Genomic DNA, 26,408 nt, shown 5'->3' on the forward strand with positions numbered 1-26,408 from the left:
AGCACCAAAACCAGCCCTGCAGCCAAGATTAAGTGTGCAGGAAGGTGACTGTGCTTCAGATGCTGGCTCTTAGTGTGTTATACCTAGAAGAGTAGTTGTGGTAGATTTCAGCTTAAATCATGCGCCTGCTTCCCTCCCTCTTGCCCTCCTCAACAGGTACTTGGGCTTTTATTTCTTGTCCTGCAGGAGCAGCAGAAAATGGTGCTGAACCAGGGCTGCTTTTATCCTGGATTTTTCAGGCACCTGTGTTGCTGTCTGGAGGTGCTTTGCCTACTTACTGTAGGAAGCCTTCCACATTCCCTATGAGTGGAAGAAATGCTGAACTAGTAAATGAAAAGCCTTTTTGTCCAGATTATTCTGAGCATTTACAGAACCAGGTACTCAAACATGAAGGCACCACTGTGGCACTGCATGGCTGAGTTCCCATGCAGTGAGCTTTAAACAAAGCATCTTTCCTACATGCCATGTCCACGAAGTCTCTGACAAATGACTGCTTCACTGCTTCATAGAACTCACTCTGCTTTATTAGAAAAGTTACAGTAGGAATGTATTTCTTTAGAAAAGTTACTACAAAAAAAATCTATGTACAAATTCTCCAGAACTGCTGAGCATCTCCCTCTCAGGCTGTCAAAGCTGAGAAGGCCCTCCAGCAGAGGTTTCCAAGCTGTAAAAATGTTCTTAGTGTTAGAGGACAGGGTGGGAGGTGTCTCCTGCTTCCCAGCATTCATGCTGAGGGTGCAGGAGGAAAAGTGTTGGATCAGTGCTGCCCAGACAGGCAGCAACACAGTGTAAACTGTCTGTCCCACACCTTGCACACTTGTTGCAAGTGAAAAGTTGTATTTCTTTCTTGGGCCTCAGGCTGGTTTAGAGGGCAGAAATGCTTCTAATCTCACACCAGCAATATCCTTCCTGCCCTGTGCTAGCTAAGCATTAAGCCTGTGCCTAGAGGGGATTTTTCCTAACATCGATCATTGCTGGGTGGTAAGGCAGGGGGGGGACGTTCAGGCTGGCTCTGCGGGGCTCCCGGCGTGGCTTGGCAGGGCCCAGGCTGCGGGGCAAGTGCACCTCATGCCTTGGGTCTCCGGTGCTGTCAGTGGGCAGGGAGGAACGTCTCCATGTTGCAGGCAGAGGAGCATGCACCAGGTCCCTGCTCTCATCCCTGCCCCTATGGTTCTCTTCTGCAGGAGGCAGGGGCAGCTCCCCGTGGCTGAATTCCTCACAGGTCCCTGTGACTGCATTTCTCTCCATCCCTGCTGGGAAAGAGCGAGATTAGTTTTAGGATCTCTACTGCTACATCAGAACTGCTTCCTGGAAAGCGCTTGCTCTGTGCCGGCGCTATTCCTTGGGGGCTCAGCTGTCTTCCCACTGGGGAAAAGAATTTAAAATCCTGTCTTGATGTTGGTAGGAAAAGCACCCCCTGTGCCTGTTCTCACCTTTGGCCGCTCCTGGATGGAGATTAATGCTATTAAGCCTCTGGCTCAGCTCCTGGTTTGCCCGCATGTAACGGCTCAGCTCCTTTTCCAGCACCTGGATTCTCCCCTCGTACTGCAGCTTGCTGCTGGCCAGCCCCTCCTCCATGTGCTCTGCAAGGGAAAACCAGGTCATTGCAATCAATACTGCAAGCTGCGAGCCCTAGGAAAGGCAACAACAGTGCTGTCCTGGGAACTGGGCCTTTACCACGGCTCTGCTGAAGCAGCAGCTGCATGCTCTGCTCGTGCTCCTTCTGCTGCAGGGTGAGCTGCCGGTCCATCTCCAGGCGCTGCCGCTCCACGGCTGCCTCCAGCCAGTGCACCAGCTGCTGCTGCTCCTCCAGCTGCATCTCCAGCTCTGAGAAGGCAATGTGCTGCCGGTGCTGGTCTTCTCGCAGCGTCACCACCTGGCCAGGGCACAAAAGCAAGCTCCTTCAGAGTCTGAGCTTTCCTCACGCTGCTGTGCTTCACCAAGTTAGATTTTTAGTGTATCATATGAAAGAAGAGCAACGTGCAGCTACACTGGCGTGGCAGAGCCCTACAGGGATGTATGCATCCTATCCCTGGTATTTAAACCCTGTTCCCAGGTGTTGGGAGAAGCAGGGACTTAAAGGGTCATGTAGCTCTCTAGGGTGAAAAAAAGGCAGCAGAGGAAAACAAGAGGTTGTTGACACACTACAGCTCCCTCCAGCACAGACAGCGTTCTCTCCCACCTTGTCGAAGTACTTGCAGAGCAGAGCTCTTGTCTCAGAAGAGGAGAGGTAGCTGAGCTTGGCCATGAGGTTCATCTCACACTGGGACAGCAGGCTGGCTGAGGCCCGCAGCACGCGCTGCCGGCATGTGATGGATTCATTCTTGTACTCAATAGCTGCATCCAGAGCCTCGATTGCCTCATCCAGCTGGAACAGGATCCGCTCCTCCTGCAAATGCAGAGCAGCAGTTAGTAGAGAGCAAAGGATTTCCCGTGCGACCCCCATCCCTACCTCCTTTATCATCTCACAGCCAAGACAGCACTGGCGGGAAGGTGGGATGTGCGCCATTTGGGGACGCGGAGGAGCATCTGCCCAGCCAAAGAGCAGGTACCTCTGGGGACAGCAACGTGCCCTGGCGCAGCTTGTTGTCAAGCTCTAGCCTCTGCTTGAGCAGCTGGTCCTTCTCCTGGCGCAGGTTGCTGATCTCTTGACGGATCTGCTGCTGGTCGTGGGCGCTGCCGTGGCGCAGCTGCCCATTCTTCTCTGTGAGCTCCTTCTCCAGGTGCTCCAGGCGGCTCGACACACGGACTATGTCATCTGTTAGGGCCTGCAACAGATGTTTCAGGTTGGACATTATGAAAAAATATTATCAGAGAGTGGTGAGGTGCTGGTATAGGCTACCAAGGGAGGTGGTGGAGTCACCATCCCTGGAGGTGTTCAAGAACCGTGGGGATGTGGCACTGAGGGTTGTGGTCAGTGGGCACAGTGCGGTGGGTTGAGCACTGGACTTGGTGATCTTAGTTGTCTTTTCTAACCTTAATGATTCTATGCTGGACTGCTCTAATGGGAAGTCAAGTCCCCAGCCCCTTTCTACTGCACCATTAAACCAAGCACTATCACAATAACTCGGTGAGGTGCAGCACAAGCAGATTTCCTTCCCCCTTCCCAACACTGTCACCTTATCCCGACGCGCAGCTTTCTGCCAGCCCCAGGTGGCACCGCTGTCTTTCAGCCTCCCACCTTTGCTGACAATGAAGCAGGGACACAGGTGTCACACTCTTGTCCTACCTGACTGGAGCGCAGCCTCTTGCTTTCCAGGCCATTCTTCTCCTGCAGGAGAGCCTCCTTTTTGGCCACGATAGCTTCACGCTTCCTCAGTTCATCCTCCAGCTCATCTAAGGCCTGGCGCTGCTCCAGCACTTTATCCATCTCCATGTCCAGCCACTTCTTCTGTTCCTCAATTTTCTGAAGGGAGAAGGCATAAGTCGCACACATGCGTACATACAGCAACAATTCCAGGGACTGCTAGACTCGAGGGCAGCAGAGTTGATTCCATCTCTGCTAACCCACGCAGCCCTGACATCGCTACTTCTATCATGCTCCATCTCCCACGACCGTTCTGCAAACGTTCTGCTTTTTTATTGATGTTATGATTTATAAGAAATCCTGGTCCTGGAAGCAAGATGTGATTTGAGGTTTTTGCTGTCAGATTTGAATGACACTGTGAGCTGATGGGCTGCTGCAGGAGCCCCTTTTGGCCAGGATGGTGCCTGTACCTGCTGCTGTTCCAGGCTGATGACGGAGCCATTGCTTCCACTCCGCCGCTTCCTCTGGAAAGCTGCAATTTCCTCTGTTTTGATGCGCAGGATTTTCTGGTGCTGCTCATGCTTCAGTTCCAGTTCCTACAGGGGAAGGAGCAACCGTCAGCCATCTCAAAGGGGTGTGAGCTGTTTCTATAGAACCAAGGGCTGCGGGTTGATGGGCAGCTAATGTTCTCACAGCAGCGCCTCTTTGGCTACTCTTAAAAAGCACAGTACCCCCAAGCCCACTGCTGCGCTGACCACAGTCACCCCTGGAGCTACCCCTGCTCCTGCTGGTTCCTACCTTGACACGGTGCTGCCGCTTGTTCATCTCTGCTTCCAGCCGTCTCTTCTGCTCGCTCTCCTCCCGCAGTCGTCTCTGCAGCTGGCTCTGCTGCCGCCGCATCAGCTGGATGTTCCTCTCCAGCTCTTGCACTCGCTTCTCGCTCTGGGCCGAAAGCGACACCAGCCTCTCGGTTGCCTGCTTCTTTTTGCTCAGAACCTGCCGGAGGACCAAAGCTGCCCCTGTGCTCTGGGCAAGAATGTTGCCACCTCCCATCAGGGCAGAGCCACGTGCTCTCCATCCACACTCACCCGTGCCTTGCTCTGGGCAGCTGCCACACGTGTGCGGTACTCCTGCAGCTTGTGCTTCTCCCCAGGGTCCCAGGGCTCTTTGCCCTCCAGCTCCTGGAGCTGCTTCTGGCTGTCGCTCAGTTCAGCCCGCACCTGCTCTGCTTCCTGCTCCAGCTCACCGATCTTCTGGCAATACTGCTTGTTCAGAGCCTGCGCGTCCCTGCCTGTAACACAACCACGCATGCTCACCTCTGGGTCCCTGCTGTCCCAGCCCTGCAGGATGGCAGGTCTATCCCCCCTCCCCCCCAAGGCCTTTGGTAGGTAGCTATAGAAAGTGCAGGAGCGGAGCACACCAGGATGTGAGGATGGAAGCAGGGACTGAATATCCCACATAGCAGCTCCCTAGCTGCCCGCTGCACACTCTGCCCACCAGTAGCTCTGCACCTGTCTTGATGAGCTCTGTGATCAGCTCCTCCTTCATGCGGATGTTAATGGCCAGATCCCGGATCTTCTGCTGCGCTTGCACCAGTCTCCATTCCGAGTCCTTCCCTGCAGGGCGCTCCTGCTTCCTGCACGCCTCTGCAACACAAACTGCTGGGTAAGGATGCCCAGGGGACAGCAAGACAATCACACATAAGAGCTGCAGCCAAGGACCAGTCCAGCACCAGGAGAACTGCCCCTCAGCCTACAGCTGCCACTTGCCTTTGGGCAGCTCCAGCTGCTCCTCCTGAATCAAGAAGGGATGGCCTCCGCTCGGCTCCTCACTCAGCTTGCTGCTCACCTCTCTCCTACTCCAGCTGGGAATCCCATTTCTACAAAGATGAGCAAATTGATCACTTGGGTCTAGGCACCCCCTTGCTGGAGCACTGTCATTTCTAACTTGCACAACTGTCATGGCAGTGTGTAGTGTTGGCTCAGCCTCAGCTCACCGGCGCTGATACAGGGACCGCCTCAGCTCCCATTCTTCATCCTCTTCTGAGGACAGCTCGGCTGCCTTCTCCAAGCCCTGGCTGTGTTCCCTCCGCAGGGCCACGTCCCTGAGCTCTGCACTGCTGGGTAGGTTTGGGTGACAGCTGACCGAGTCCTCCTTTAAGGAGGAACTGCTGCTGAGCTGCTGGGGTAGAGAATTGCAAAGAGATGAAATGTGCTGCAGGACAGCCAGAATTAAGGAAGGCAGCTGACTCCCAGCTGGGCATTGCTGCTAGGTACAGCAAAAAGGCAGAGCTCCAACTCACCTTCTGACAATGGCCCCTGAGGCTATGGGGCTGTGTGGCTGCCAGCGGGGCTGTGTGTGGTCGCTGGGTGGCAGTCACCAGGTGCAGGTTCTCCAGCAGCTCTGGCACACATAGGTTTGGCATCGCCATCTCCAGGCGCACGTGCAGCTCTGAGATCTTATCCTGCTGCTCTTGCAGTTTGTCACTCTAGGGAGGCAGTGAGAAAAATGTCACAAAGTAACACAGATCCCAGAGGTGCTGCAGTGGAACTCCAAGGCTGGATTGCACCCTGAAGCGGGGCAGGTTTCGTTTAAGAAAGCACATCCCAGCAATACCTGCAGCTTATACTGCTCCATGGCATCCTCCAAGGCAGCCAGGAAATCCCGGTTCTCCTCCTCCAGGCGCTCCACTTGTCTCTGCAGGTTGGCCACGTGCTTGTCCTTGATGGCCTCACAGCCTTTCTCAGTGCTCGCCTGCCCCTGGGATACAGAAGAGACATTAGTCTGCAGATAGTCTGCAGACTTCTGCGTCCGAGCCCAAACCCCCCAGCCGTTTGCTACCTGAGCTTTGGGCAGCTTGCACCCCTGTGCCTCGAGGCTCTGATCCTCTGCAGAAGTGCTCTCGATGCCGCTATCCAGCCCGGCCGAGGTCAGCTCGCTCCTCTCGCTCTCCACCGCACACAGCCACTCCTTCACCCGCAGGATCTGCTCCACAGTCAGGTTGCTGTCCTCCTGCAGCTCCATCAGCAGCCGGTAAGCGGCATCTGTGCAGGTGCGGTAGTGCGCGCACTCAGCCAGCAGCCGAGCGTTGGGCTCCTGGGGGCAGCGCTTGGTGGCGTCTGAGCGGTTGATGATGCGTGTCTCGGAGCGGTGCCGCTGCTCCAGCGCCTTCTGCAGGTTCTTTATCTGCAGGTGGAGCTCCTCCACCTGCTCTGTTTCCTTGCGGCAGTTCACCACCGCTTTGTTCTGGATATTCTGAGCTCGGCTGGCGTAGTTCAGTGTGTTGAGGCTCTCGTCGAAGTCAGAGGAGGAAGGGCTGACGCACGCTATCATCACAGTCTGGGCATTGCCCCCCAGGGAGTCCTTCAGGATCCTGCACAAAGCACAGACAGCGGTGACTGAGATGGCTGGGATGCATGGTAACACGGCAACCAGAAGGTTTCCAGTCCTTTCCAGAGGCTAAACCCAAAGAGAATGATACACGTGCTCTGCGCTACTGAAGAGAGCAGAATGATTAAACAGAATCATAGAATTGCTTGAGTTGCAAGGGATCCCTAAAAGTCATCTGGTCCGACTCCCCCATACCAAACAGGAACACTGACAGCTGATCAGGTGCTCAGAGCCCTGTCCAGCCCAACTCTGCGTGTCTCCAGGGTTGGGGCATCCACCACCCTTCTAGGCAACCTGTGCCAGTGCCTCACCATCCTTACTGCTAAAAAAATATTTCTTCCTTATATCGAATCTACATGTCCTCTCTTACTGTTTGAAATAATTTCCACTTGTCCTATTACAACAGACCCCACTAGAGAGTCTGCCCCCTCATTCTTACAGCCCCGTTGGGTACTGAGAGGCCACTCTCAGGGCTCCCCAAAGCTTTCTCTCCTTCCAGACTGTGCTGTCCCAGCTCTCAGTCCTTTAGAGGTGTTCCATCCCTTGGTCATTTTTGTGGCTCTCCTCTGGATGTGCTCCAACAGGTCTGTGTCTCTCCTGTACTGAGGACTCCACCTCTAGATGCAGTACTGCAGGTGAGGTCTCACGGAGCAGAGGCAGGATCTCCTCCCTCGCCCTGGTAACCACTCTGCTTTGGATGCAGCCCAGAATACAACTGGCTTTTTCAGATGCAAGGGCGCACTGCAAACTTATGCCTAGCTGTCATCCACCAGTACCCCCAAGACCTTTTTGGTTGGTCTGTCTTCCATCCTTACATCCCCAGCTTGTACTGACAGTGGGGTTTGCTGTGACCCAAATGCAATACCTTGCTCTTGGCTTTGTTGAGCCTCATGAGGTTCTCCTGGGTGTAGTGCTTGAGCCTGTATAGATCTCTCTGAATGGCAGAGGATAGAGGAGTAACAACTTGCATCGTGACCAAGTTTCTACCTGAACAACTGTTGGAGCCAGGTACCACCCAATTCTGTGCTCACTGGCATGAAAGCAGAAGGGATGACTTGCCCTGTGAGCTTCTCCTGTTCAAGCCTGGGGTCTCTGCCAGCAAACCAGGTAGGCTGGGCATGAAAAGGACCACCAAGACGCATCACGTCCCTGCTGCTGGGCCACCAGCCCATGGGATGTGTGGAGTCCCATTCCCCATCTGTACCTGGTGATTTTGGAATCCCTATAAGGAATGTGGCTGCCCTTCCTTCGAGGGTCCCCCAAAGCACTGATGACGTTGCCCAAGGCCAGCAGCCCGCTGTTGATCTGGATGCTCTCCTTCAGCCTCTCCCCAGTGTTTCCTGTCTTGACGATCCGTTCTGAGCCTGCCAGGTCCACAAAATGGAACTTGGAAACCAGGACCTGCCCCGAAGCAGGGATGGTGGGCTGGTTGGAGAGGGCAAGGCGAGTGATGCGGCCAGCGCCGCGCCGCTGCTCCATCGTCACCGTGAAGATGGTGTGTGAGCGGCTCGACTGCGCGTTGATGTGCGTGGCGCCCGTGTGCTTGGCCGTGTTGCCCATCTCCAGCAGGCTCAGCACCTCATCCAGTCCTTCCACCTCAGATTCCTTCACACCGCAGAGCACTGCAATGGCAAATGGATAAGGGACCCAACCAAATGACAAAACCAAACAATGGCCTTTGAGAAGAAAAGGAAGCCCAGGGGCAGCTGCACATACCGATGTTGCCCTTGTCATCCTCTCGGATCTGGATGTCTTTGCTGGCCGTATCCACCTGCAGAAGGTCCCGGAACTCCTCCTTGTACACCTCCACGTAGGACACGCGCACTGTGTAGTCAATGAGGTCGTTCTCGTCGATGAGCTGGAAGGTCTCTGCCATGGCTCTTGGGATGATGCCCTGCTCATCCTCATTGATGGAAGCTGGCAAAGAGACATGGACACAATCATGGGTTATGGCTTGTGCCTGGAGCCACGCTGGCTGGGGACGAGCTGGAGCCAGGGCTGCAGTGTGGGTTTCATCAGAGGGGAGCAGCCCCCCCGGCCTTCCTAGAGCCCTGCACTGCCTAAATTCAAACTCCTGTAAGGATTTTAGGACTTGGGGAAAACCTCACCGCTGCATGGTGGTGGTGGACTCATACAACAATTCTTCCTCAAGAAGAAAAAAGGATGTCAGCGTTCCCACTGATAACAGATATTGAGTGCAAAGCTAAAGAGTGCTGCCCTTAGGAGCCAGCATTTCCCCATCAGCTCTCCCTGCTCATTATCTGCCTGCTCTGCCATTGTGATCTTAAGCTGCTCTGCTTTTGTCTCCAGCAGCCACGCAGAACTGCATCTCCACACCTGGAGCTACAGCCTGACCTGAGAGCGAAGCAGAGACGAATCTCAAAGTATGGACGTAACTCAGCGTTCCCAAACGGCGCAGTTAACCTAAGCTGACCTGTGGCCACACTCACTAAGGTAACTATAGATCCAATAATACCACTGAAACAACTTTGGAAAGAGGGTGGGATGGGGGTGATGGGACGGCGGCAGGGGATGGGATGACGGGATGGGAATGTGATGGAGATGAGCTGGGCGGGAAGCCGCTGCCCGCCACTCACCGACGCTGGCTTCCCCGATGGTGTAGGTCTTGCCGGATCCCGTCTGCCCATAGGCGAAGACGGTGGCGTTGAAACCCTGGAAGAAGGCCCGCAGCAGCGGCCGGACGCAGGCGCTGTACACGGCCTCCTGCCCCGCCGCCTCGGGCAGCACGGCGGCGAAGCGGAATCGGCGGCGGTGACCCAGCGCCACCTCCCCGGTGGCCGCATCTCCGCGCAGACAGGAGCGGTGCCCGCGCAGCACCTCCTTGGGCAGCAGCGGCCGTACCCGCACCGCCACCCGCACCGCCGCCCCCTCCGGGCCCATGGCGGGGCGGAGCGCTGCTCGGCGCGCTGCGATGGCGTCAGGCGGCTCCGCCCGGCGGGGCGGTGGGTGGGATCGGGGCGCGATGTGATCCGCCGCTCCTGAGGCGCTCGTAGAGGGGTGCGATGGCGTGGGTCGCAAGGGGTCTTAGGACCGTTCGGTTCCTTCCGCTGCCGCAGGCTGGTTGCCGCCCACCGGATCGGCTTTGCTTAAAACCCCATCCCACCCGATTGGAGCATCCGCAGGTTTTTGGGCAGGCGGTGCCGGGGCCTCGCTGCCCCGTGGAGAGTTCCACATCTGCTCGTACCCACAAGTCCATCACTTCTGAGGTTCTCCATCACTTGTGCTGTGCTCCGTCACGATGCTCCCCACCGCCGGAGGTGCTCAAGGGCAGGCTGGATGGGGCCCTGAGCAGCATGAACTGGTGGGTGGCATCCGGCCCGCAGCAGCAGGGTGGAGCTGGGTGATCTTTAAGGTCTTTTTCAATCTTAGTCATTCTGTGATCGATCACAGCGTGCTCTATCAGCCTTGAGATACTCTATCATCTGTAAGAGGATCCATTAGTTGTGATGCACTCCATCACTTCTGAGACAATGTGCTTTGAGACACATCTTCCATTATGAGATGCTCTGTGGGTGATCCTCCAGCCTCCATGAGAAGAGACAAAAGGACCACATGTCCCAGCTGAGGAGCAGCAGCGTGGGCAGCCTCCTGGGATACTCTGCAGCCAGCCCTGCGTGCTGGGAGGTGACAAGGCCAGCCCCGGCACTGACGTACTGTGGGGATGATCCAACCCATAGCAACATTTTGAATCCCGCTGCCTGCAGCTGCAGGCAGTGCCCCGTAGCCCTGGCAGGTCCTCTGGGTGCACGTGGAGGAGCTGGGAGTGCTGCCATGGGGCTTCGGCTGCGCAGGAGTGCCAGCTTCACCCCCGAGCACCCGGCCCTCCTGGAGCTGCCCAGCCCTGTTGCCCTGAGAGCAGAAGCCAACGTGCTGGTGATGGGAGCAGACAGCGTGGGGAAATCAGGTGAGGAATGAGTGCGAGCTGAGAGCTTACAGGCAGGAAAAACCATTTCTACTGCAAAAATAGGCTGCAGACTGCAGGGGGGTTTGCAGAATGAGCTGCAGAGAGCAGTCCTGCCTCTGCTGGTGTTTAGAAAGGGGAAAATCAGAGGTTGGTCCCAACAGTGGTAGTTAGTGGGAGAATGCATCCTGAGTGTGTTCAGGTCTAAGCTGTGTGTGGGCTGGGTTTAAGATGAAAGTCTCAGAGGTTCGGGATTATTTTGTGATCCTTGTTCTCCCCTTTGCAGCCCTGACTGTACGTTTCCTTACGAGGCGCTTTATCGGGGAGTACGGAGACATGGGTGAGTGCTGACCATGCCAGCCCCGTTCCATTCCTGTTAGGGACAGGGAGGTTGCAGGGCGAGCCAGATCCTCCTGCAGGGTTTGGTTCTTTCCTGTCCTCTCCCATATTATTCTATAGCTCCCCAGAGGCTTGATGTTCATGTTTGATCAGGAGCTGTACTGGGGTGCAGAAAGTGCAGCTGTGCGTGGGCTGAGTCAGGGACAGCCCTGGGTCCCTAAAGGTTCTGGAGGAGATCAGCTGTGAGGGAACTGTCTGTAGAGACAAACAGTCTCAGACTCACTTTTTTTTGGCAGAATTCATCTACAGCCACATGTTGACCGTGGATGGCAGAGAGGTTCTCTTCCACATCTGGGATGTCCCCAGCTCACAGGTGAGAGGGCTCCTTCCCATTGTGTGCCCGCCTCCTAAAGAGGAAACCCAATCCGTTCCTTTTCCCTGTTCCCCAGGACCAGGCTGATGATGGTTCCTCGGAGGAGAAACGAATCCAGTGGGCAGACTGCTTCATCCTGGTCTACAGCATCTGTGACCGTGCCAGCTTCAACCTCCTGCCCCTCAAAGTGCAGTTCATTAGGGCGGCCAAGGAGGGGCAGGAGCAGGTGCCCATCGTCATTGTGGGCAACAAGCGGGACCTGCAGCACCGGCGGGCTGTCTCCAGCGAGGAGGGACGGCTCCTGGCCCTGTCTCTGGACTGTGGTTTCTATGAGGTCTCTGCGGCCGAGGCCTACCATGGGGCTCTCATGGTGTTCCATGGACTGGCTGAGCGCATCCCCGATACCAGGCTGAAGAGAGGTGCCGGCATCCGAGGCATCGTCAGGACTGTGTCAGCAGTGTTTGCCCGTAAGCGGACGGACTCGCTCTGAGCAGCGTCTTTGTTTCTTGTTGTGTAGCTGGATGAGGCCTCCTGTGTTCTGTGCAGATTGGATGTGTCCTAGGAGCACGGCAGGTTCTCCAAACCCCAGGATCTGGGTCTCTGGCTGTATGTGACCAGCAAGGCAAGGGCCTTCCTCTGCTCAGCCCTCAGCTCTTGGCTCTGTTGTTGCCTGCAGCATCCCCAGCTCCTTCTGTGGGCTAGCAGGGAGGACGTGCAGCTATGTCCTGCTCCGTGTCCCTGTTGGCACCCTGGCATCCTGGCCGTGCCAGTACTGAGCCTGGAGGACAGCAGGCAGAGTCCTTCACCCTCCATCCCATTGCATCTCATCCTCTCCCACCCCATCTCATCCTATGTGACTCCAAGCAGCGCTGTGCTGCTGACCTCCCTCCTGCAGCCTTTTGGTGACAGCCCAGGCTCAGCATGGGAAAGTCAGGCACTGGGCTTTTTCCCAGGGTGTGGGACTGTACCGTGTGTCTCATAAATACAGACCTCTGAGCCTGCCTGTCCCCGGGGAGGAAGGGGAGGGAGGAGGGGGGCAGGGAGGCCTTTCCCCTTCTCTGCTGTTCCTGGGAATGCAGTGTGTAGGAAGGAGGTTGTGTATGTGCAGTGCAAACAGAGATTGCTCTGCACTGTTCTGCAAATGGAATAAATCTTTGGCAGGAAGCCCCTGGTGGCTCTGAGTTTGTACTCCAGGCATAGAAAGGGGCACGTACAGTGTTGGGCACTGCCCAAGCACTGCAAAAAGCCCTCTGCACCGTCAGTGCTCTCCCTCCCTCAGTGTTCCCAGCCCTTTAAGGCTCAGCAGCCAGTAGGCAGCTCTTGTAAAGCAGACTATGCAAAGGGTGATGGGGGTAAGAGGGAAGGTTTATTACTGCAGCAGGTACAATCACAAGTTGTGGGAATGGGGCCTTCCTGCAGGAGGCTGGCGTACCGGTGCTCTGGTCTTGTCTCTGACCCCAAAACTGTGGAAAGAAGGATGAGGACCCAGGGTGCCCCGAGCTGTGGGTGCCCCATCCCTGGAGGTTCTCAAGGCCAGGTTGGATGGGGCCCTGAGCAGCCTCAGCTGGTGGGGGCAACCAGCCCATGGCAGGGGGGTGGGACTGGATGGGCTTTAAGTCACTTCCAACTCAAGCAATTCTGTGATGATTCTATGTTCTGCAATGTTTGATGGTTGTGTTCCCTCCGGTCCGTCTCAGTGCTCTGTACCTCACCTGTCTGACACTGCTTCTCTAATGAGCAGCAGCTGGCCCAGTGTCAGAGCTGGCTGGTCCCTTTTTCTCCTTCACTGTTTCTCCTTCACTCATCCCCTCTTCTCTATCTACTTTTCCACCAGCAGCCCCTTGGGCTGCCTTTATTCTCCTCTTGGCCCCAAAGAGGGGACATCCCCTGGCACAGCTGTCACCGAGCCTGGAGCAGAGCAGGGACCCTCAACCACGTATGGACAGATGGACAACCCAAGATGGACAACCGTATCTGTGCCATGTTGGGGATGTGGGTAAGCAGGCGATGTGGGATGTAGGTATATGAAGGCAAAGCGTGCTGGGGGCAGTTTGGGGCCGAGGTTCTCCTGCTCAGAGTCACTCCTTCTTGAAGGCTGGGCTGTAGAGGTTGGCATAGTAGGCCCGGCTGTACATGGCCTCGGGGCTGAAGCGGTAGGAGCCCTCGCTCACGCGCCGGCTGTAGGGCGCGAAGGCCGATTTCCGCGGCACAGCCTCGGGCTCCAGGGCTGAGCTGCGGTACAGATTGCTGCGTATGAAGAGAGGGTCCTCCAGGCCCAGGAAGGACAGCGGGTGGTGGCCGCGGTACAGCCGCCAGTCACCCCTCAGCTGGGCCTTCTCCTCGGCGCTGGTGCCCTCTGGCTTGCTCTCCTCCTCCTTCTGCTCGGCCTCAGGACCCGGCTTGCTGCCCCGCGCTGCCGCCTCGTCCTTGGACTGCCTGCGGAGCTGAGGGCTGGGCTGAGCAGTAGGGCTCTCCCTGGGGAGACTTTGGGACGGGAGGTTTGTCCCCACGGAGGCCCTCAGAGTAGGGAGTAGGTGACCGCAGGACAGCCCCGGGGGGGAGCAGGTAGGAAGAGGATGGGTGGAGGAAGGGAATGTGGTCCCAGTATTAACCTGTGCCTTGCCTTTATACAGGGAGTGGACCAGATGGGGTTTTGCTGGAGGTGGGTGGGACCCGATCCCTGTGTGTCCCCAAGGTGCTGGGATGCACTCACCGGCACGTAGCTGTACAGGCTGCCCAGCAGGTGCTTAGGGGCACTGATGACCGCCCCTCCCAGAGCATCCACCGTCTCCATGGCTCTGGACAGCCTGCGGGGTGTGAACAGGATCAACCCCTCTGCTGCGTCCCAGGCCACAGCAGGGACCTTCTTCATGCTGGAGATGCCAGAGGCACAGGCACTCTGCAGGTTGTGAGCCACACTGCCCACCAGTCCAAGGCCATCCCCTGCCTGCAGACAGAAAACAGCATCACTTATGGTAGCCCCACCAGCCCTTTGGGACCTCACACTTCCGCTGCAAGTGAAGGTGAAGGGCACTGACCCTGACCTGCAGCTTTCTGTCCCCAGGTCCCAGCAGAGCTGCTACCACCAGGGAAAGTCCTCCAGCCCATGTGCTGTCAGCAGAGCCCCCCCAGACCCAGGGTCCTCCTGTTCACTCCTGGGACCACAGTGGGAGTATGTTTTGTACTGAGACCCCAAACCAACAATTGGGAGCTAGGTGCCGATTCGGAAATTGGAGCACTGCCTGGCCCAGAGGCTGTCGCAGCCCTGTCTGGGAGTTCAGAGCTTTTTCTCCTAAGGCAGACTGAGTTAGAGATGCCAGTTGCTGGGTCCTTTGGATCGCACCCAGCCCCTGGGAGAATGCCAGAAGGGAAGTGCCTTGATTTGGTTTGCTGGAGAAGAGGCCGAGAACATGGTGGGATCGAGATGATGCTCTGGGATGACCCCATCTCACCACTACCTCCATTTTTCCCTACCTCACCAGCATGGCTGTCCTTCTTCTCTGCCTTCTCCTGCTTGTGCTCCGGCACCCTGCTCTGCCTCCAGCTGCCCGCAGTGCTCTGCCTCTCACCATGGCTCTGCGGCACCATAGGTGGGCTTGGCTTGGCCAGACTGCCCTGCAGGGGAGACAGAAACCAGTGCTCGGGGTGAGTTCCAGGCCCCAAGGCTTTGAGACAGGCTGGGACTCACCAAGATGGGGATCCAGACGACCAGTTCCTGTCCTTTGGCTTTGGCACGCTGGAGGTTCTGGACGGTGTGCTGGTAAGCACGGTGAGAGGCAGTGCTGACCAGGGCTCCAATCCGGCCCAGAGTGCTGGGAGCACTGCTGGGAGCACTGGGAGCACTGGGAGCCCTGTATTTCCTGGATTGCTGCTGGGAGACCTTTGCTGGTCTACAGGTCTTCTTGGGCTTCAGATCTAAAGGTAGAACAGCACAGGGAGAGTGTGGGATGTTACAGCCTGGTGGGACAGCCCTGCACCAAGATCTTTTTCTTTCCACCTACACCCCATCAGTGAGTCCCCATCTCCATGGGGACTGCTTTGGGTGCTTCCTCCACCCCAGCAGACCCCTGCCTTACCAGGACACCCCTCTGCAGACACCCTGAGGTGATCTTGGCCGATACTACCTGCTTCCTCCTCTTCTGGCAACAGGTACTCCATCAGCTTCTCCAGCCCACCCAGGGCAGTGTCCATCCCGGCGGCTGCCATCTGGCTCACTGAGTTGCTCCTCGTGTACCTTGCTGTTGTCTCCACTGTGGTTCTGGTCGTCTCATAGCCACCCACCGCCAGCCCCAAGATCTTGTCCATGGAGTACCCGATGGTGCTCTTGGCACTTTGGATGGGGGTGGAGATGGTGTCCTTCAGTTTGGAGGCGAGCTGCAGGCAGAGAGATGGAGAAGAACCCTTCTGATGAGCTCTGGATGGCACAGAGCAGCTGGAGAGACCATGGGCCATGCAAGAAGACATCCCCTAGAGCAGCAGGACGATTTCCTATAGCCTGGGCTGCAGGTAGCCAGCCATGCAGGACCTGCTGGCCTATATTTAGGAGCAATCCAACCACACCTGTGGCCAAGTCCTTGCTTTGAGGTGCCTTCTGGAAGCCCCTTGCCATCACTGGTTGCCAGGTGAGAACCAGGGTTTTGGCCCAGAGAAGAAATCCTGTGGGCTCTGCAGGGGGGCTGGAGTGTCTAGAGGGTCCCAGAGGCTTTCCCACCCATGACTTACCTTCTCAACAGGATACTGAAGGGCTGGGATCTTCTCCTCCAGGTGGTCCAAGCCCCGACATGCCAAATTGTTGGCCACAGAGACTGCCTTGGACAAAAGCATGCAGGGTGGAGATTAAGGCTGGGGGCTGTGCCAGGGGTGAGCGCAGGTGGTGTCCCACTGTTGGATACCCCATCACATCCCTGCTGATGGACTCACACTGAGGCTCCAGCCTGCGTACCACAGGCTCCACGCTCCACATGGCCAAGGTGCCGGCGCCCTTCACTCCCTGCTCATAGACCTCACACACCGAGGCCACAATTGGGTGGATCTCTTTGGTGCTGCTGTAGGTCCGCTGCAAGCTTTCACAGGTTGAGCTCACCACCGGCAGCTGCAGGACACGCTGCAGCACGTTCTCCTGTGCATCAGATGGGGACCAGTTAGGGGCCAGCCAGCAGCCACTCCTCAAGGAAAGCTGAGTCTGGCTTCATGGCCCGATTCGTCTGTGAATCTGCATGTTCAACAAGGAAAATACACCTCCTGCTAATTTTATCTTGACGTGGAGCCAGCTGACCCAGAAATCCCATGGATAAATACAGATACATGCTGATAGGTCCTATTAGATCAAGGTTACCTTTGTTGATTCTCGTTTGTTTTATTTCAGGCATGTGAGTGACGATACTTTGATGGCTGCTCTGTATTATTACAAGCAAAGATAACACACAAGACAGCACAGGTATGAGCTATTCTCCTCCCCCTGTTTCCTCTCCCTCTCCCCACACTCACCTTGGCCCTTCCGTTCTGCAAGGGCTGATTCTTCTTTGCCGTCATTGTGCCACGTCCTCCTGCAAAGCAAAGTGCAGAGCTGCAGAGCGTGCAGTGAGGTCTGAGCCAGGCTGGGGCTCAGAGCATGATGTGCAGGGGTTGGGCTGGGCCACACAGCTCCCCTGGGAGCTGTGATTGTGGCATTGCCCAAGCTTTGACTTTTTACCAGTTAAACCCTAGAGCTCCACACACTCTTCCTCTGCTGGGGCAGCCCTGTGCCTGGGCTGTGTGGTGTTGGGGCACTACTACCCCCAGGCTCCACCTCCAACCTGGGCTGGGCTAGGGGGGCATAAGTTGCTGGGGAAAGTGGGCAAACAGCTCCCCAAAGGCTCCCATCTTGGGGGATGGATGGCTGCAAAATCATCCCTGTATGTCAAATGAGGAGATGATGAATGCAGAAGAGATTAAGACCTGCCTGTGTTTGTGCAGTACTGTGGCAGCACACCAAGGCGCTGAGGAGAAGAGGAGGATAGGGTTTAGAATGTATGAGTGTGCAGCTTGGGTTTGGAGCAGCACAGACGATGGAGTTGAGGGAGGGATGGAAAGGTGGCTGTGGTGTAGCCAAGCAGCAGGACAGGAGGGTAAAAGGACTTTGAGTGGGGATGAGCAGGAGCACTTTCCCTTATCACTAATAAAGGAAGGGATTGTTGGCACAGGGAAAGTAGACCTGGCTGGATCCTTACTCACCTGGACCAGCAGGACAGGCATATGGGCAGTGTCCTGTGAGAGGAACAGGCTGCTCAGGGAGGTGGTGGAGTCACCATCCCTGGAGGTGCTCAAGAACTTTGGGGATGTGGCACTGAGGGATGTGGTCAGTGGGCACGGTGGGGGTGTGCTGATGGTTGGACTGGGTGATCCTAATGCTCCACGACTCCTGGAAGAGCCTGGGCTTGCTCACAGCCCTGCATTAAGGGGCTCACCCTGTGCAGAGGCACACAGATGTCTGTCAGGGTTTGGCACAGTGCTGCAGTGATTCAGGGCTCTCCAGGCAGTGGGACAAAGGGCAGCAGCCTGCTCATGGGTTTCCTCTCTTGGCCACGGTGAACAGGCATGATACCAGGGGCAGCGTCAGCCTTCCCTCTGCCCAGTGAGAGCAGGGATCAGCAGACAGCACAGCCTCTGCCCTTCCTGTGGGGCTCTGTCTTCCTGGGCAATCTCTTCAGTGTTTCATTTTACAGAAGTTTCAAACGAGAAGATTTGATTCTCCTTTGTGGCAACAGATATGTATTACCCCTTGGGTGGATTGGAGACTAATTTATTGCCTTCCACTTGACAGAAAACCCTCCACACGCCCTCCCTCAGTCACCTTTCCTCTACAAAACAGCTCATTTGATCCCTCCCTGGAGATGTTGCTTTTTAGACCTTTGATTGCTCCTGCTGCTCACCTGGGAATGCTGAGCAGCTCACTCTTCCTGAAATATCATGCCAAGTGCAATGTTAACATTAGGAAAGCCTTGTCTATGAGTAGATTACTTATCTTGCTTACTATTCTGCTGTTAATTGCTGCTATTATGAAATGAGTGTAAGAGCAGTTATTCAGAAGGAAACTCTTGCTAAATTGTTGCTGAATGCAATGCTTTGTGTGTTGTTCAGGGAATGACATTTTGGAGCCTTCACGTTTGTAAAGTTCTTGCTGCAGGGGATAGGAGTAAGCAGTAAGAGCAGTGAGCTACCAGCAAGAGCTCGCTTTTACTGGTTATCCCTTCTCCATCTCTCCCCATCTCAGCTGGAGGTGCTATCCTTCACTCTGCCCTTAATTCATCATTAAACATCTGCAACAGCTTCAGAAATCCCAGTGATATGAGAGGGAACTCCTTCAGAATCTCTTTTCCCCATCCTCAAAGTCACACACAGATGCAGTGTTATACGCATCAAAGTTTATTGCTTGTGTTCAAACAGCTCTCCTTATTCCAACTGTTGTATGAGGAACATACACAGAAAAGGCACTAAAAGGATTTTCTCCATTTGATTGCAATTCTATGGCTTCAGTCACATTACATTAAGGTACATTAAACTGCTAGCCCCCAGCAGGGGAGCAGAAAGGCAGTATTAGTGCTTCACATCCACTAAAGTTACTCCTGTATGCTCTGATCCGTGTTACGCCAAATGGAGGTAAGGCTGAGGAAGGCTGAAAAGTCACTGTCCCATGTCCCAGGTTAAGTCTGTACTTGCTGAGCCACCCCAGCCCCTCCAGGAGAAACACCAAGGTCTGCTTTGTGACTTTGCACAGCGTTTGCTTGGCACAGGGATGTGCATCTAGGCAGGGCCACATCAGTGTGTGAATCCATTCCCCCTTGCCTATGAACTACATAGGAAAAAGAGGAATCAGTCTGCAGACCAGTGTAAGATCTGTTTTGTACCCAAGAGGTCTCCTGAGAGCAATTCTTAATGTGGCTCTTGCAAGAAGAAAGATTCTGTAGGCAAAGAGTGCCCAGGGCTCTGCTGATACATCACCAAGACTCCTCTCCTTTCCTTACCGGTTGCTGACACTGGGATAATGCTCAAATCTGACCAAGGGAGGGATTGGCCACACAGTGCCAGCAACTCAAAGGCACATTGTATGAAGAAACTAAGAAACAACAACAAAAACCCAACTGCTAAACAAGTAGCAAGAAAAAACCCTTGAAGACAACAACGCATTCATTATGGCCTGGCCTGCAGAGTGCTCTACTTTTAGTGGTATTCATTTCCATATTAAAAAGAAGAGCTGCTACAGGCTATATTTGGTCTTCAGGCACACTTAATTACCCTGCTCAGCAACCTCTATTTTCAAACACTTCATTGGCAGCCTAACGCTTCAGGTTCAAAGTGGAAGTAATTCCAAGCAGGACCACAATGACTTCAGGTAAACTGGGACACTGCATTTCCATGCCTGCTCAGTTCCACAGCCTCCTCCTTTAATAAAGGTGACTGGCACCTTTTAATTCTGTTTACAGAGAGTATCAGAAATCATAATCAAGTATGTTGGTCCTGGTTAGGATAATCTCTATTCACATCTCCTGACTGATTAAACAAGCAGCCCTTACAGTCAGAAAGCAACAGAACACACAGGCCTGGCACTGATGAAGAAAAGCAATAATTTTGTGTCCTATGCCACGTGCAAGTTTTTCTCAGATGGTGTTAGAACTGATCCTCTGCAAAGTCAGGAGCAACAAAGACAGCACATCGTGTAAGCTGTTAGACTGCTGGACACAGCATTTCTCCTCTAACCTCGCTCACAACCCAGGCAATCATTCCAGCCAGAAAACTGAAGAGCAGTTACGCAGTCGCAGGGCAAACAAAAGGCATTTTCAAACGGTAGAACCAGTGAGAGAACACACAAGAAATCTTGCTGTCATGATGGAAGAATAAGAGAATCAGGAAAGAAAATCTGAAACGTGAATGCCCAAATCCAGGTAATAAGCTTCTCTTCTCGAGGACGTTCTGATATCTGATCAAGTGTGACTCCATTCCCTCTGGGAGCTTACTCAACTGGAAACACCCTTGCAGCTTTTCTTACTTGACAAGCTCCAAGACGGCCTTTTCTCCTTAACTGCAGGTTCCAAAGCTCCTTATTACACTGGACTTTTTCAAGTAAAATTAAAACAGCAGCACAAGCTGCTTATCACACTGTCATTAATGTAAAATGGCTCACTTGGAATCACAGGAATTAAGGTGTGGATGTAATGGGAAAGGTAGTGGTTATGACAGGTTCCAGATTCACAGCTTCACTGCACTCAGATCCCTACAAATCACAGCATTAGCAGCAATGAGATCAGCATTTCCCACATGCTTTTCTTCACCAAAATCCTCAGCCATGGCCTGCTGGAAGAGTTAGTTGGTGGCCAACCCATCTTGGCTTGTATAATCAAAGGAAAAGAAGTTTTTGATTTCTTGAGATGTAAACTGGCACTCACCAAACTGTAGGTCCAGAGTAAGCAGTGCATGTTCATGTTACAGAGGGATCACTGAAAGCTCAGATGACACCACTTTCCAGTTATCATCAAACCACTGCCTACAGAAATCAGGATCCAGCAATCCAGTCCTGTCAGAACACTCAGGCTTTACTTCAGGCTATCTAACCACGGTTTCTAACTTGTCTGAACATATTACAGAAAATTTGGCTATAGGAACGTTTGATTGCTGAATTCTAGCTTTCCTTTGTAAACATGATTAGTTATGAGTCATACACATACTACAGTAGTCTAGGCAGCTATTTCATAAAGCTGTATTAAAATACAGGATCATCAATATTTCCTTATCTAGCAGCCATGTTCCAAGTCCTTCTGTCTGTGCAATCTTACTCTGCCTTCTTCCACCTTTGCTCTGTTGGGCACCAAACTCATCTGCCAAGGCACAGGGAAGGACAAAGGGCAGAAGTGGCTTATCTGGAGGGAAACAAACTCATTTTGAGGTTAGAGTGAGACATCTTCATTTTTAAAGTGCCATGTGGAGAATAAGAACCTGTCAGAGGATCAAACCTGCTGGCTCACTGCGCACTGAGCAGTTCCTCTTACATCACTCCTTCAGCTTCAGGTGTGGGCTTGCTAGAGTGAGGATCCCCACCAGAGAGGAGAGGAGCCCACAGAAACCAATCACGCCTGGATTGGTTTTGTAGATCCCCAGTGTGTCCAAAGGACCAGAGAGATCACAGAGGTTCTTCACCAGGTCTAGCAGCAGAGGAGGGTGACTTCTGAGTATTTGAAACAGCAGGAAGAGAAAACCATGCAAGCCATTACATTTGGAAGAGTTTAGCTGCTGATGTTGTTTGTCCCAGAAACAGTTCTTCACCTTTTCTTCCTGTACAGCTTGTTCCAGCCTCCAAGAGACCTCATACCAATCCCTGGCCAGGTTCATCAGCAGTGAGAAGTAGTAGCACTTGGTAGCCCAGTTCTGCCACTTTGCTTTATTGATGTCAGACTGGAGTCCAACGTTCTTCAACCACAGCACCATGTCGCAGAAGAAGTACAGAGCACGGGTCAGGTTGGAGGCTGTCAGGCAGATGCGAGGAAGCACTTCGGGAAGCTCTGTAGTTTTCCTGGCTGCTACCAAGGCGTGCACCACATTGCCCAGCCGGAGCACTGCAAGAAACACCACGAAGGTCAGAATGGCTGCTGCAGGGGCACAGCTCTGTGCACGACTCAGAACGTCACTGCTCCATGCGTACATTTCAAAACCTTAACAGGCCTTGGGCATTTGTATGTTTAAATAACTCCTGTCTTCAGGAAAATTGTGAAATCGTGCCTCCCCAGCCATGAATTTGTCATGCAGTTCCCTGCAAGCAGGAGCAGTATATTCCATTTTAAGCCTTACCACAGGGCAAGCTGGATTTCATCCCTCCTGCTGGTTGGGTTTCAACCCCACAAATGTTAATACAATAGTATGCAAAATACTTTTTATAACCTGCAGCACTACAACAGTGGCAGATGTTGGCAGCACCCAAGGCTTCTGTGGTGACGGAGCACTGGAACAGGCTGCCCAGGGAGGTGGTGGAGTCTCCTTCTCTGGAGATGTTCAAGACCTGCCTGGATGCCTACCTGTGCGACCTGCTGTAGGGAACCTGCTTTGGCAGGGGGGTTGGACTCGATGATCTCTGGAGGTCCCTTCCAACCCCTACGATTCTGTGATTCTGTGAATTTAGGCCTGAAGTCTGTTAGAGATTTGTTTTGCAAGCAAATTGATTAAGCAAGAGAATTACAGCTGTGCTGATTCTCTCTCCTAGAAATGATGATCCTCCAGAGTAATTGCAACAATAAAACTAACCTATGGTAATGTATTAAGTTTGTGTATTTCCCTCTGGAAGTTGTTCTGGAATTGAGCAATTGACAAGTAGGTGTAAGGTCAGCCTGAAAACAAACTGCAACAGCAGCAACAGCACAAGGGGAGCAAGTGTGACATGGGATGGAGGGATGCATTCAAGTTAGAGTGTGAGGAAAGTACAGAACGGTGCATGACTGAGCTCCCAGAAGCGATAAATGTCATTCTGGCCCTATTGATTCTGGCTGGTTACTGCAGGGACAAGGACTGTGGGCAGTTCTGGGAATACACTGAAGGGGGTTCTGCAGCCCAAAGAAAGCCCCCGAGGCTAGGAGCTGTTTGGATGGAAGGAGCACGTGGGAAGGACCCCTCTGCACACCGGTACTTACTTTTACGGCCAGAGCTCATGCTAGATTCCAGCTGCTTGAGTTTCAGCACCAGCTTCTTGTTATCAGCATGACGCTCTACGACATAGCTAAGCAACATGCATGTGTACTGAGTGGCTCTGGAATGGAAAAACGAGGAAAATGGCACGCGGGTGAAACGCGGACAATTCGCAGGGATGGCAGAAGGAGGGCAGGGCGGCTGTGGGAGCCGGGAGGGGGGTGGAGTAGTTATTGGGGACGGGGGGGAGGCCCGGGAGCTGCGGGGGCAGAAAGCGGCTGGGAGCCCCGAGGAACCCGGGATGGTGCTGAGCACTCACCGGAAGATCCTCTCCCTCCCCTGGCTGCGGTTGGTGAACTCCACGAAGCCCTGCATGGCGGTGGCAGCTGGGCGCCCCGGGAGGTGCGCGACCGCTCCGCTCCGTTCCGCTCCGCCCCGCCCCGTCTCACGGCGGAACCCTCCGCTTCGGAGCGCGTTTCCGGCCGAGCGGCGCCGTTGCCATGGCAACCCGTACACAGTGGGGCGGGATGGGGGGGGGGGCGGGCGGTGTCACCTCTAAAAGGGTCCGCCCGGGAGCGCCGCGCTGGGATAGCGGCTCTCGAGGCAGGCAGCTGCGTTCATTTGTTGTCTTTTGCCTCTCGGTTGGGTTTATTCACTGCGAAGGCTTTTTCTTTTGTCTTTTTCCTTTTTTTTTTTTGTCTTTTTCGCGTTTTTTCTTTTTTCCTCCCCCCCCACCCCCCCTCCCCCCTTCTCTCCTTTCTCTTTCTTTCTCTTTCTTTCTCTTTCTTTCTCTTTCTTTTCTCTCCTTTCTTTCTTTTCTCTCCTTTCTTTTTTTTTTTTTTTTTTTTTTTGACTTGTAGCCCCCCAGTATCCGTGTGGCAGGTGTCCCCAGGCCATGAGTAATGCATGTAACAAGCAGAAATGTGCTGTATCTAACAGGCTTGCCTACATTGCAAGGAACCCCATTCCCACTTGGAGCTCATCGATCACCTTTCTCTTTTCCCCCATTACCTCATGAATGCTGATACTGTACGGCTCCTTGTTCTGCATCTCCTCTGGGGGCTGCATCTGTGCTGTGCTTTGCATCTGGAAAGGCAGAAGGATGTCTGTGCGTGTCGGGCAGCATCCCCTGGTGATTCTTCTGCCATCCGAGCAGGTCTGGAGGAGGATCTGGAGGAGGACGAGGAGGATTTCTTCCGGCAGGATCCCAACCGGCTGTGTGATGCCGCACCTCAACCCCTCAGGATGGTCAGCAAAGTGGTGGTGTTGGTCTCTGACAGTCGCTGAGAGAAGGGAGGCGCTCCAAGAAGCACAAAAATGGAAGGCCTGTCCCACCAAATGTTTTCCTACAGCTGAATTCCAGATAGAGAGCACCTCAGAGCGAGGAGAACACTGATTACCTTAGCAGTGTTTCTAGAGAATATCTACTGAATTGATTTTGCATCCCTCCATCCATCACCTTCCTCAGAACGCACCACCACCCCACTAATTCACTGCAGCTTCTCAGCTTGCCTGACAGGTTCTGCTTCTCACTCATCTATCACACCTCTCTGAAAAGAGAGAAGCAGATGCTAAACAGCACTAAATTCACCTTCTGCTTTTCTGCCTGGCTCCGCCCCTGCTTGCTCAGGAGAAGGTAATTAGTAGCATACAAATGAGTGAGCTCAGGGTTGTGTTATGGTGAATATTAGAGAAAAGGGCTGCTCCTGGGGCCACAGGGCTGTTTGGAGCAGAAGTGCTGCCTGTCTCATCTGTCCTCTGCCCCTGGGAGGTGCTGGGGTCACTGTCCCTGGAGGTGCTCAAGAGCCATGGGGATGTGGCACTGAGGGATGTAGTCAGTGGTATGGTAGGGTTGGGCTGACATTTGGACTTACGGGTCTTTTCCAACCTAGGAAGCTGTGTCCGCTGCTAGTTGGGTGCGCTTATCTTTTCCCTTCCTTGGTAGGTAACTGGGGTAGCCAATTGCCTGGCAGTGTCTGGAAAATACATTTTTGTTGGTCTGTGAGTGGGTATGGCTGCCTTCAGGATGTTTGACTGTAAGCAGGTCAGTGCTTGGGATGCAGTCAAGATAGAGGTTTGTACCATCAGCTCCACAAATTTAGGGAATGAGAACTGCACAAGCTGTGGATGAAATTGGTGAGTGGGACATGGGCTTCCCCATCTTGACTGGTGGGTCGCTGTGCTGAAGAGTTGGCAGCTACTTTATGGAAGAGTGCTGAATCAGGAGGAGTGTGAATATGGCTGACAGGTTTCCTAGAAAGCCCTGCTGAGAAAAGTGTTAGATAACAGATTGTAGGGTGATAGAGTGGCCCTAGGGCCTTGGGATTAGAAAAGGGTGTGGGTTCGGTGTCCGACTGGAACAGCAAAGGCAGATGTGGAGCTGAGGCTGAGTGCAATATATTTTAGGAATACATCGGACCAGACAGAAAAAAGCATTGCTAGGTGTCACCTCTCGCCTCTGCTTTGTTTCAGTACCTGGAATTGCACAGTCCTGTGGTAAATAGGTTTGTTTCTTGATTAATCTGAAGCCAATCATTTCTGGCAGAGATAGCTTTCAAATCCATTATGCATCACTGAGTACAATCGAGTGCTTGCTGGTGTTGACATAAGGAAGCCAATGAAAGTTTATTGCTGGAAGCAGTGGGATATTCTCCCACCTGCCCAGGAAAAAAATATAGCCCTGTTCACACCCCAGCACGTTGTAACAGCCCTCTCTCAAGAGCATGGCTGCCATCTGCTCAGTTTCCTTCTGCTACTTCTGTATTTTCATTGCAGGGCTTGTTTGGCTCTTTTGCTTTCACAAGGAAACTTCCTGCTCATTAAAATCCTAAACGAGGTGGTAAGTACCGAGTCAGTTACCACCATCATGGTACTTCTTGGGTTGAAATGGACCTCAAAAGCACCCAGTTTCAACCCCTCTGCTGCAGGCAGAGTTGTCAACCATGAGACAGTGGTCAAGGGCAGGCATATAATGTCATGAAGAGCACTAATTGCCCGTGACAGAATTTCCTGAGGTCAGCAGAGAGCCTATTCACTAAGCCAGTAGCATGCAGGTAGTTTGTGATGTGATGTACGCTTCCTGAGTGCCAAACTCATTTCTGAATGTCAGATCTCAGGGGTGCATCTGCAGCAAAAGCAGCTCCTGGAGGTCCCTGATACCTTCCATATAGGACCAGAGGAATCAGCCTGCCTTAAGACTAGTCTCGGGGAAGTGATTTCCACTGCTTTTCAAATATTCCAAGCATTCTAGGTGCCTAGGAATCCTGTTTCTAACCATCCCCATTCCTCTTCCAGCTTAAAGAATTTCTTCTGTCACTCCTTGTCCTCTCCAAAAGGCCTGGTGTGGATCAGTGCTGATCCCAAAAGTTGGCTCCCTGGAACTGGTCAGTGCAGTTTCCAGTGCCAGAAGGCTCCTTGAAGCAGCTTTCCTTCCTGTGGTGCTCATGGGACGTTGGGAGGCTGAGGAGGCTGTGGTGTCGGTCTCAGTCATG

The 26,408-nt window shown here is 53.8% G+C and overlaps 4 protein-coding genes across 7 annotated transcripts; 1 reads left to right on the forward strand and 3 right to left on the reverse strand.

Annotated features, from left to right (window-relative positions):
- Window positions 1–506: 506 nt before the first annotated feature.
- KIF7 (kinesin family member 7) lies at window positions 507–9,556 on the reverse strand. 2 transcript variants are annotated; one of them, XM_048956158.1, is made up of 18 exons: window positions 9,235–9,556; window positions 8,354–8,554; window positions 7,842–8,259; window positions 6,089–6,620; window positions 5,864–6,007; window positions 5,550–5,735; window positions 5,244–5,425; window positions 5,017–5,126; window positions 4,759–4,893; window positions 4,336–4,538; window positions 4,046–4,243; window positions 3,718–3,843; window positions 3,230–3,406; window positions 2,553–2,768; window positions 2,183–2,389; window positions 1,678–1,876; window positions 1,434–1,583; window positions 507–1,253 (listed from the first exon to the last, which is right to left on the reverse strand). In XM_048956158.1, the coding sequence occupies exons 1-18, from the start codon at window positions 9,536–9,538 to the stop codon at window positions 943–945; spliced, it is 3,999 nt and encodes a 1,332-aa protein (XP_048812115.1). In that variant the 5' UTR covers window positions 9,539–9,556; the 3' UTR covers window positions 507–942. The 2 variants fall into 2 exon arrangements, with proteins under 2 accessions (XP_048812115.1, XP_048812114.1); XM_048956157.1 differs by having other exon boundaries at window positions 507–1,250; window positions 5,244–5,428.
- A 61-nt stretch (window positions 9,557–9,617) lies between these two features.
- LOC125698178 (ras-related and estrogen-regulated growth inhibitor-like protein) lies at window positions 9,618–12,358 on the forward strand. 2 transcript variants are annotated; one of them, XM_048956159.1, is made up of 4 exons: window positions 9,618–10,562; window positions 10,846–10,899; window positions 11,195–11,271; window positions 11,348–12,358. In XM_048956159.1, the coding sequence occupies exons 1-4, from the start codon at window positions 10,211–10,213 to the stop codon at window positions 11,759–11,761; spliced, it is 897 nt and encodes a 298-aa protein (XP_048812116.1). In that variant the 5' UTR covers window positions 9,618–10,210; the 3' UTR covers window positions 11,762–12,358. The 2 variants fall into 2 exon arrangements, with proteins under 2 accessions (XP_048812116.1, XP_048812117.1); XM_048956160.1 differs by lacking the exon at window positions 10,846–10,899.
- Window positions 12,359–12,706: 348 nt separating this feature from the next.
- PLIN1 (perilipin 1) lies at window positions 12,707–17,002 on the reverse strand. Of its 2 annotated transcripts, XM_048956095.1 has the most exons (9): window positions 16,964–17,002; window positions 16,759–16,817; window positions 16,192–16,390; window positions 15,994–16,076; window positions 15,396–15,645; window positions 14,960–15,186; window positions 14,746–14,886; window positions 13,985–14,218; window positions 12,707–13,715 (listed from the first exon to the last, which is right to left on the reverse strand). In XM_048956095.1, the coding sequence occupies exons 2-9, from the start codon at window positions 16,801–16,803 to the stop codon at window positions 13,350–13,352; spliced, it is 1,545 nt and encodes a 514-aa protein (XP_048812052.1). In that variant the 5' UTR covers window positions 16,804–16,817; window positions 16,964–17,002; the 3' UTR covers window positions 12,707–13,349. The 2 variants fall into 2 exon arrangements, with proteins under 2 accessions (XP_048812052.1, XP_048812051.1); XM_048956094.1 differs by lacking the exon at window positions 16,964–17,002 and having other exon boundaries at window positions 16,759–16,857.
- A 1,308-nt stretch (window positions 17,003–18,310) lies between these two features.
- PEX11A (peroxisomal biogenesis factor 11 alpha) lies at window positions 18,311–23,933 on the reverse strand. The gene is given in 6 exon segments (XM_048956508.1): window positions 18,311–21,857; window positions 22,923–23,038; window positions 23,237–23,408; window positions 23,411–23,444; window positions 23,447–23,528; window positions 23,929–23,933. Coding segments are annotated over 6 exon segments (972 nt in total). The 3' UTR covers window positions 18,311–21,294.
- Between the last annotated feature and the right edge of the window lie 2,475 nt (window positions 23,934–26,408).

Source organism: Lagopus muta, chromosome 10 (genome assembly GCF_023343835.1).
Source record: "Lagopus muta isolate bLagMut1 chromosome 10, bLagMut1 primary, whole genome shotgun sequence".
Lineage (NCBI taxonomy): Eukaryota > Metazoa > Chordata > Aves > Galliformes > Phasianidae > Lagopus > Lagopus muta.